This window comes from Lolium perenne, chromosome 1, assembly GCF_019359855.2.
Source record: "Lolium perenne isolate Kyuss_39 chromosome 1, Kyuss_2.0, whole genome shotgun sequence".
Lineage (NCBI taxonomy): Eukaryota > Viridiplantae > Streptophyta > Magnoliopsida > Poales > Poaceae > Lolium > Lolium perenne.
Window position 1 is genome coordinate 134,942,326 of NC_067244.2, and position 10,290 is coordinate 134,952,615.

At 43.1% G+C, this 10,290-nt stretch overlaps 1 protein-coding gene across 1 annotated transcript; it reads right to left on the minus strand.

Annotated features, from left to right (window-relative positions):
- Positions 1-2,085: 2,085 nt before the first annotated feature.
- Positions 2,086-8,603, minus strand: LOC127303088 (uncharacterized). The gene is made up of 2 exons (XM_051333867.2): positions 6,343-8,603; positions 2,086-2,525 (listed from the first exon to the last, which is right to left on the minus strand). Exons 1-2 carry the CDS (start codon positions 8,321-8,323, stop codon positions 2,245-2,247), a joined length of 2,262 nt encoding a protein of 753 aa, XP_051189827.1. The 5' UTR covers positions 8,324-8,603; the 3' UTR covers positions 2,086-2,244.
- Between the last annotated feature and the right edge of the window lie 1,687 nt (positions 8,604-10,290).

Consider the following 10,290-nt stretch of genomic DNA (forward strand, 5'->3'; position numbering starts at 1 on the left):
CTATTCTGTGTTGACATCAAGTGACATTTTGGTCCATGGTGAAGTCAGAAGAAGAGAATATCATGAAGGCCGGATCAGAGGACTAGCTAATGGAGGTTCAAGTCTCCGCGCTGTTGAGGGACTGGCTTGGTGTTCCGGACTTCGCAGCTGTGGTATGAAAGCGGGGGCGGCAACACATGTGAAGTTCAGGGTCTTATCTTTCAGGGTGAAAATCCAAGGTCTGGCCTTAACTGGTTGTGCCTGGCAATGACCTTGTTGGAGGCATTGTTTTGAGAGCGGGGACTATCTTCAGGGTGAAAACCAAAGATCTTTGGTCGGGCGACGACGGTGTTGGTGCACTGTTTCCTTCTTGGAGGCGTCGCTTTTGGAGAGTCTGTATTTCAGGTGTTGTATTGGTGGTGTATGTATTGCTGTTGCTAGGCCTAGAATACTGTAGCGGGACTTTTGTTTCTTAGTTTTCTTTTCTCTTTTTTGGCTGTGTGCATCCGTAGTGCCACTAGGGTGGGGCGTTGTTGCAGATGCTGGGTGTAATTGGTATCTCTCGATATTAATATATTCCCTTTATCGAAAAAAAGTCATTACAGGAGCGCTATGGGCGGTGATGAGAGAGGGAAATGGTGAGTGATATTGGAGCAGTTCTGGATCCAAGCACGGCGACGATGATACCCCTTGGTGGCGTCACGTGGAGAGGAGGCGGCAGAGTCAGGTTGAAAAGTAGGGGCGAACGTGATCTAGGTCGTGAGAGGCAGTTTATTTTTCCATGGGATGAAGCATGGGGCGATCGTGATCTAGGTCGTGCGATTTTTTTCCACGGGATGAAGCCTCGTGAATGGAAGAGGGCGTCAATTACGATCCGAACCATGCGATGTAGACAGATGAAGGGCCGGGATTCAATTTAACAACACAAGTAGAGATAGAGAGAGATAGAGATAGAGATATATTTAGAGATAGAGATAGAGATAGAGATAGAGAAATAGAAGTAGAGATAGAGATAGAGATAGAGATAGAGATAGAGATGAGTTAAATTGTGTCAACATTTTTCATATTTGTTAGTTTTATTGTTTCAAACTTTTGGATTTTTCATATTATTTTAAAACCTTTAAGAAAAGGCTAATTGATGACAATTGGAAGCCCACACGTCATCACTGGCTTATGGACCTTAGCTATTAAATTTACTGTTAAGCAGGTTAATCTCTGTTCTAGATCCTATGGAGTTTCCTCCATGGAAGGCTGAAGATCTCACAACTTGAACTTGAGGTCCATAGTGTAAATTAGTCTAAGCGCTTGTTTGGATCCAATCATTTGAGGCTGAAATCAAAAAATTCAATTGTCATATTGAAAATAATTTATTTAGCGCGGAATTAGTCATTGCACATTTCAAGATAAAATAAATCTGCACCTTAATAAATAACGCTTTGCATAATACCGTTATGTTACTTCCCACTACAGATGCAGTAACAAGGCTAGTAATATATGCATGACAATAAACTTTTTTACTTCCGACTATGAGCGGCCTAATTGATCAATTCCATTTTCACGGACTTGTAGCAGACCATTTTACTTGAATCATTGAATGGATCAACACACGCACGCAGTCATGTAAATTAAGCGACATGATCGATCAACACACACGTAACCCGCGGAAGCAATATTTTTATTCTCACGGAAAGATACAATAGCACGCAGTATGTGTGATGTATCTACACACCATGTTTCTACAGCAGGCAGGCGGGGACTTTGATGCCGCAGGAGTCAAGGGTCTTGCCGGCGTTGGGGCTGTTGATGTACTGGGAGTAGTCCGGGTCCTTCACGTACCACTGGCAGAAGCACCCTTTTTGCGCCTTGAGGTTCGAGCAGCACGAGTCCGACGGCGGCTTCCCGCCGATGATAGCCGGCCGGCAGTCGATCAGCTTCCCCACGTCGCACTTCGGGTGCGCCCCCGCCATCGCACTCGCTGCCGCCGCCGATGGCGCCACCATCATCACCGCTACTACCACCGCCACCACCGCACACATCGCCACCGCCCTGGCCATGGTCTTCTGCAAAGAAATCGTCGAGATCAAGACTCGAGTGTGACTCTTTTTTTTTTTAGAGAAAAGGGGTGGAACCCCCAGGTTCCATTAAAATGCAACCAAGTTCACAAGTTTTAGCGAGATTTGTGAGCTCGTCCATTCAGCACATAAGCCTAACAAAACTTAGAAAGCACCAAAACCAGGAAAACATGGTGGAAGCTACTGGGCCACATTACAGGCGAACACTTTCGGTAAGCTTCTCACATGCGATGGCCTGGTGCCAGAGATTCACTCTTTCAGCTGGATGGATACCTGCATGATCTTTGCCCGCAAGCCCCATCAGTAGCGAAGTCATATCCAAGCTATCCGGAGCAATTCCCCACGCCGATGGTCCAGCAACCTTAGGTTTGCATCCAGGAGACTTGAGTGCTTGTCTAGGCAGAGGGGGCGCCAACTCCTGATAAGAGATGCAGTTCTTCGCAACATTTCCTTCACACCTAGCCATCTTAGACCCTGGAAACACATCTCATTACGAACTGACCAAATAGTCCAGAGAACAGCCGAGGAGAAAATATTAATAACAGAGTTTTTATCCTCACTCAACCACCATCTAGCAATAGATTCAAAATCATCTCCAAGCGGCTTATCCAAAATAGATGAGACGGTATTCCAGATATTTTTTGCAACTACACATTCGAAAAATAGATGCTTAGCAGTTTCATGTTCATTGCAAAACAAACAGGAAACGTCATCTACATGTCTTCTTTTATTAAGATTGTATCGAGTTAACAACTTATCATTAGCAAGGAGCCACAAAAAAATATGGATACGGGGTGGAATATGTAGCTTCCACACTGCAGGGGTATGAACAGGGATAACTCCACGATTATTAACTATCCCATAGAAAGATCTAACCGAGTAAGTACCAGAAGAGTGAAACAACCAAATCGGACTATCCTCATCAGCATTGAGACGGATAGTGCTAATTAAAGAGACCAACTCAAGCCAACGATTGTAAAGAGCAGGGGAAACTGTTCTTCTAAAAGAACATTTAAGATCAGTACCATCCCAGGCATCGGCAACAGTAATTTGCTGTTCATTAACAATAGAATATAAATCCCAGAAAAGGATAGCTAAAGAACAGTTGCCAATCCAGGTGTCAATCCAGAACAAAATTTTACGACCATTTCCCACCTGCCACTTATAGCCAATTTTCGCTGCAGATGCGGCCCACATGACCCCTTTCCAAAAAGGGGAACACTGAAGAGGATTAGCTCTAAGTAGATTAGGGGATAAATCATATTTATAATCAACTATCATACGCCAGATTTTATTATTATCCATGTGGTATCTTCTAATCCAAGAAGCCAACAAACAAAGATTAAAATCCCTGATGTTTTGAATACCCAGACCACCAAACTCCTTTTTTTGGGAAACAAGATCCCAATTAACCAAATGATATTTATGTGAATCACCAACATTGTCCCAAAAGAAATGGGACATTTGAGAATTAATAGCTTTAATAGCCCATTTAGGAAATTTAAGAAAAGAAAGTAAATACATTGGGATACTAGCAATGCAGGCCTGTAACAGAATAAGCCTCCCCTTATAAGAGAGCAACTTACCTCTCCAGCCAGCAATACGTTTAATAATTTTATCCAAAATGGGTTGTAAATCTTCTTTTCTTAATTTGGAAAAGTGAAGAGGGACCCCAAGGTAAATAAATGGGAAATCAGATAACTTGCAACCAAAAATCTGTGCAAACAGATTGGCTTCATCGTCATCCACATTTATAGTCAACAAGTCACTTTTATGATAGTTAATACGCATGCCTGACATTTGCTCAAAACAGGTTAATAGCCATTTCAAATTCCTTGCCATATCTAAATCTTTTTCAAGAAAAAGGATGGTGTCATCAGCATACTGGAGACTGATGACACCACCTGGGATAGCTCCAGATAAAAGACCAGCAATTAACCCTTGAGAAGCAGCTTTGGAAAGAATTTTTGTAAAAACATCAGTAGCTAGATTGAAAAGGATGGGGGAGAGGGGATCACCCTGTTTAAGCCCTTTCCCAGCCACAAAATAAGAGCTATTGATGTCATTTATTCTCACACAAAAAGATCCTTTTTCCAAAACGGATCTGACAAGCTTTCTGAACTTTTCACTAAATCTTCTAGATTTTAACATGCTATCAAGAAAACTCCAATCAATTCTATCATAGGCTTTTTCGTAGTCTAATTTCAAAACTAGACCCGAATGTTTCTTGGTATGCACATCATGGATGACCTCATGCGCAGCCACAACGCTTTCTAGGATATATCTACTTTTAATAAACGCTGTTTGGTTTTTAGCAATAATACGATGGCCAATAGGAGAAATCCTATTAGTCATTGCCTTAGTAATAACCTTCAGACTACAATTACCCAAGCTAATTGGTCGAAACTTCTTGATATCACGAGCATCTTGTTCTTTCGGAATCAAAGTAATGATGGAAAAATTCATCCTAGAGACGTCAAGAGCTCCACTTTCAAAATCCCTTACCAAGGCCATAAAGTCCACCTTAATAAGATCCCAAAATTTTTGGTAAAAGAGAAAAGAAAACCCGTCTGGACCAGGCGCACCAGCGGCATAAGAGCCCATGATAGCAGCATAGATCTCATCCTCGGAAAAGGGAGCATCAAGGAGGGAGATTTCTTCATCAGTAAGAAGATCTTCCTCATCCCAAAAGTCAGAGTCCAAAGAAATATGATGTCTAGATTCCTTCGAAAATAAATTTTTATAGAAGTCGGCAGCAACTTTAAGCATATCAGAAGTAGACTCAACAGGACCATCAGGACCATCAAGGACAACCAGTTTTTTCTTCCTTTTACGTTGGTTAGCAACAGCATGAAAGTACGCTGTATTACGATCGCCTTCAACAATTTTCCTATCTCTAGATCGTTGCCAAGCCTTAATTTCTTCTTGCGACCATATACTTTCAAGCTCATTTTTAATCTCTTCCCTTCTAATTTTTTCAGACTCATTTAACTGATTTTGTTCCGAAAAAACATCTAAAATATCAAACTCTTGTAGAAGAGTTTTCTTTTTTCTTTTTAAAGCAGCATCTACATTAATACTCCATCCTTTGGCAGTTTTCCTCAAAAGTCTCAATTTGAACTGCCAAACATCGATCGCAGAAGTGAAATTACATTTGGTATTCCACACTCGGTGAACCAAATTAATAAAATCATCATGTTGAAGCCACCATTTTTCAAATCGAAAAAGTTTCGGAGGTAACTCCTGACTTTGTCCAGAATCTAACAAGAGAGGAGTGTGATCACTCACAACTCTCGGAAGAGCCTTAACAGAAGTTAAAGGAAAATGGGCCTCCCAATCAGTAGACGCAAAAAATCTATCCAACGTAGCAAGGATAGGAATATCCTGATTGTTGGACCAAGTGAACATACGATTAGCAGTTCTCAGTTCAATCAAGTTCCATCTATTGATCCAATCATTAAACAGAAAGGACCAATGAGCATTAAAATTTTCGTTACTTTTTTCATCAACATTCCTTATCAAGTTAAAATCCCCACCTAATAAAATAGGGAGAGAGCAACTAGTCAAGACCTCATGCAATTCAGAGAAGAAGTTCAGCTTATGCTCTGCATAAGCAGTGCCATAAACTGCAACAAATTGCCACTTAAATAAATCTGATTTATTGACAACAACAACAGAAATGTAAGATGCACCAATAGAGAAGGAAACGACATCAAATTTGTCTTCGTTAAATCCCACCAGGATACCCCCAGCTGTTTTTTTCGCTGGCAAGGACATCCACTTAAATGGATTCTTACCAGCCACAAAACTGAGAAAGGTTTCACTAATTTTTTCTTTCTTAGTTTCTTGTAAAGCAATAAAATCAAGTTTATGGTCTGACATTAAATCAGCCAACGCTTGCATACGACCAGTTTTACCCACACTCCTAATATTCCACGTGGCGCCTATCATGATACTGCAGTAGTATATATATCATTAACCACTTCATTCCTAATACTTGTTTTAATATGAGAAGTAATGCCAGTCAACTGGGCATTCAACTCAACACAAGTACAGGGATTAGCAATAGACATGTTGTCTCTATCACCACACATATTATCAAAATCATCAATCGAAACAGGTAAAACAGAAATAGGGTTATTCCTAGCGAATTCCAAATTTTTCTTAAGTTCCTCATCAATCAATTGATGTATGATTTTACTTCTACTATTCTCATCGCTACCAATCATAACCTTAACCGATCTAGACATATCATCAAGGTTATCAGGATGTAAAATAGGAAAAGAGTTACCTTTGAAGCATGGAGGAACCTCAAGGTTTTTCCGCTTCTGATACTCCTTAGCTTTATCAATGATATTCTGGCCACCATGATGACGAGTAATCATGCGAGAAGTCGCCACAACAGGGCCCCATTTCTTTTTCTCAATTGGAATAACATCAGCACGAGATCGTTCTCCAGATTGTTCGGCAAGGGATTCCAATACAGGAAATAAGTTCTTTCTGACAGACCCAAGTTTAATAATCAACTCATGTGGAAGCTCCTCGAATTGATCTTCGCTCACATCATCTTCTGAAACATCCTCATCAGTTTCTGCACAGTTAAAATCCTCAAGAACTTGAGAGCAGTACGCAGCACTAGCTGAATTTTCCAACCTATACATAGCTTCAGCATCAATCTGCCCATAATCCACAGGTTCAAAATCCCAAACTCCGTCATCAATCTTCTTGTAGTCCATCTTCGCGGGAAGCGACGAGAAGCTCGAGGGGGAGCAACACCAATCATCTTCAACATCCACCCCACACCAGGTTTTGCAATCAGACGAATCAACCAACAGCATGTCATCTTCTAAGTCTATATCTTCCCAAGAGGCTGGCACATCTGAACAAGTTCTATGAACGACATTGTTATTACCACCCGGGGCAGAATTATTGACAAGATTTTGTTGCACTCTATCAGTTTCCATCTGCCGATTGGACTCTTCCTCATCTTCTAGATCATCAAAACCACCATCGGCAATCTCTGCATCACCAGGATCATCAAAACCATCCTCATCATCAACTTGGTCCACTCCTTCAACATCGAAATAGAGAAGATAGAATTTCTGGTCAATTTCCATAATCCTTTCCTTAGGAACTTTCACTGGATCTCTACAGGCAATTTGCAAACGGATCACAGCATAGAAGCTTTTGAAGAAAGAACTCCAGTCCACATCCATTAGAATGCCAATACTGGTTACTGCTTGAGCAAATGTTTTCCATGCAGCTTTTTTGGGAGGGATCCCCCTGACATTCATCCAGACGACAGGCAATTCAGCGAGAGATGGACAATCACCGTCCCATTCCACAATCTTCACGTTAACTCCCTCAACTTCCAAATCAAAAGCCGGAAACTCGATCAACTCCTGAACACTCTTCCATGGAGGGAAACGCACAAGAAAATTCTTCTCGTCGAGATCTCTAATCTGCCACGGCCATTTCTTATGCTTGCAAAAAATTGAGTTTAGATTTTTCTCTAAGTCCCCACCAGAAATAGCACCCTTCCTCACATTTATGACAGCACAGTTCTTGAAATTAAGCCAGCTAACTTCCTCCTCAGATGGTCCATCAATGTGGTAAAACCCAAGTCCCCTATTGGCGCTCCCAAAGTATGTTGCGCTTGGGTGAGCACCATTCCAAGCAGGACACATGTGAGCAGGGTGTTCAGTTGAGTTACAAATGAAGCATTTCTTAGGCTGAATGCAATTCCCCACAAAGTGACCCGGATCTCCACAATTAAAACAGATCATTTTGAAGTATCTTGACTCCATCAGTTGCTCCACTGATGCAGGGGAAGCAGGCATAGGCTGAGGAGCAGTTGTATCTTCAGTTACAATAATCTCTGGCCGCTGTTGGTAGGTCTGCCCTCGCTGTTGGAACTGATGATAATTCTGACGTTGGAACGTCTGAAGCTGTTGAGGGGCAAACTGTGGATTATTGGAGTTCTGAGAGTGAAAATTGGGCCGGAAATTCTGGGCAGGAGGGCGCTGCATCTGATTTGCTTGATACCGTTGCACCTGATTTTGCTGTCCAGTTCCAGGTTGCGACAACAGACGTTGATGTTGCTGCTGCTGCGGAAAGACCAGGGGATTCAGATTCCGGCCTTGAGATCGATTAACAGGAGGACGCAACTCCTGATTCGGAGCCACCACAGCAGGCGGAGGAGGCTGAACCGGGGGAGGACGAACCAGGCCGAACCCACGCCCACGCCCTCTAGCTGGAACCCCTCCTGCCATGGAATTCCTTCGCAGAACAGCAGCAAACGAGGGTTTGCTACCTCCAATCAGACTAGGAGCATGAATTACCTTGGGGATCTGACGAAGGCAATCAATCGGCGCTGCGACGAAGCAATCCGTCAACGAAAACCGGTTTTCCCTCACCAGATCCTTGCGAACCCAACAGATCAACGAGGAACCAGCAGAAGGTGGTTGGCGGCGGGGTGGAGTTGCGGGGATCACCCAAAGCTGCCCGAAGAACTCCTCTACCAACTCCTCCCCCAAGCCAGGATCCCTGGAGGCGTGCAATTGGTGGCACACTGAGATTTTATAGGCCGGGGAGGGGAGCGCGCGAGGCAATGCGTCCTGCTTAAGTCGTGTAGTTTTGCATGCACTGGCGTTGCTGAACTGGAGTGTTTCGGGCATACGCGCACCTCACGCGTGCTTCGCTCCAGAAAATCTTTGGCAGCTATTGATAAGTTGCCATTTTTTACTACAGGATGTTAATGTGGGCAATTAAGTTGTAGAGTATTGATGAGGATATCTGGTATCATGATCTTATAAATTTATTGTTTTGTAGAATCTCAATACAAATACGAGTATGTGTAGTACAAGATCTATTTAGCATTAATTTTTCTCGTAACATGCGCTATGATACAGTATCCACCTATGTTACTCTAATCCAATCTCTCCTCATTAATTAGATGCCACATCATTATTTTTGTGGGTCTAAGATGTATGATACTATACTACCTAAGATACTGTTGAATATATAAGCAAATATCCATATGAAATAATCCGTTCAAGTAATTGATAAATCATGACTATGAAAATAACAAATAAACTAATCGTGCAGACTAGTAAGGTAGATGAACATATCACATCTAAACAAGACAAACCGATCGTATCTACCACAAAAACTAGAAGAAGAATCTCTAACAGAAATTAAAAGAGAAACGACAAGATCACATACTTCGCAGCTGCGTCGTTGTCGCCCATGTTGAGATTGCCAAAGAAGTCGCTGAGGTCTGGGAAGAAGTTGTCGGTGTGGAGGAACTCGTCATGCCAGTAGTCGCGCCGGAGCACTCCCCAAAAATCTGATTGCTCCTCACCCGTACAGGTTCACGAGAGACAGGGTTCCGGAGGCCTACTGTCCCGGCAGTCGGTGCACGCCGACGGACGGGATGAGGAAGACGAAGGCGGCGGCGCAATGAACTGGAAACATGTAGTCGCGTATGCGTCTAGTTTTCTGCGGCTAGGGTTGCGCAGGGTATTATGTAGTGCGGTTCGGGAAGGTCGTGGGACGCAGCCCACGTCCGAGTCGGCACTGCCACGATCCAGAATAACCGGAAGGCAAAACGGCTGAGTAACGCGTCCATTAATGACTCAAAATTGATTACACAATTAATTTCCCAAAAAATAAAAAGATAAGCTCGGCTCGGCGAGATGCCCGCAACCCGCGGCGCGTCATGACGTGTCGTGACGAGGCGAGGCGTGGCGAGGCGAGGCGGGCGGCGGCGGAGGAGTAGGACTGCGTGAGGGCTCTCTCTCTTCTTACTCACTTACTAGGAGTAGAACAACCCACCTTATATATCACTCCAACTCTCTCCCAACTAGCAATGTGGGACTAAACTTTAGCCCCCACTAGTGTTGCCACTGATTTTTGAAATGGGCCATGTGAGTTACAGAATTTGATAATGGGCCATGGGCCAAAGGCCAAATGCCCAAAATTTCGGCAATCCCCCACAAACTCTCATTGGCACATCTCACCAATAAGTTTCCAGAACATTGTTTTATATACCGGTATGTCATGGAGACTATTAAGTTGAACTTCCACTTAAAGCTTCATATTACACTCGATTGCAACTTGGATATTAGACTATGCATTGAACTACAAGTTTTCTGCGCACTAGCTTCATACAAAGCCTAGACCGATACTAGACTGCCGCGAGGTTTCCTCGTGGTTTGGAGCTTATACGTCATACTCC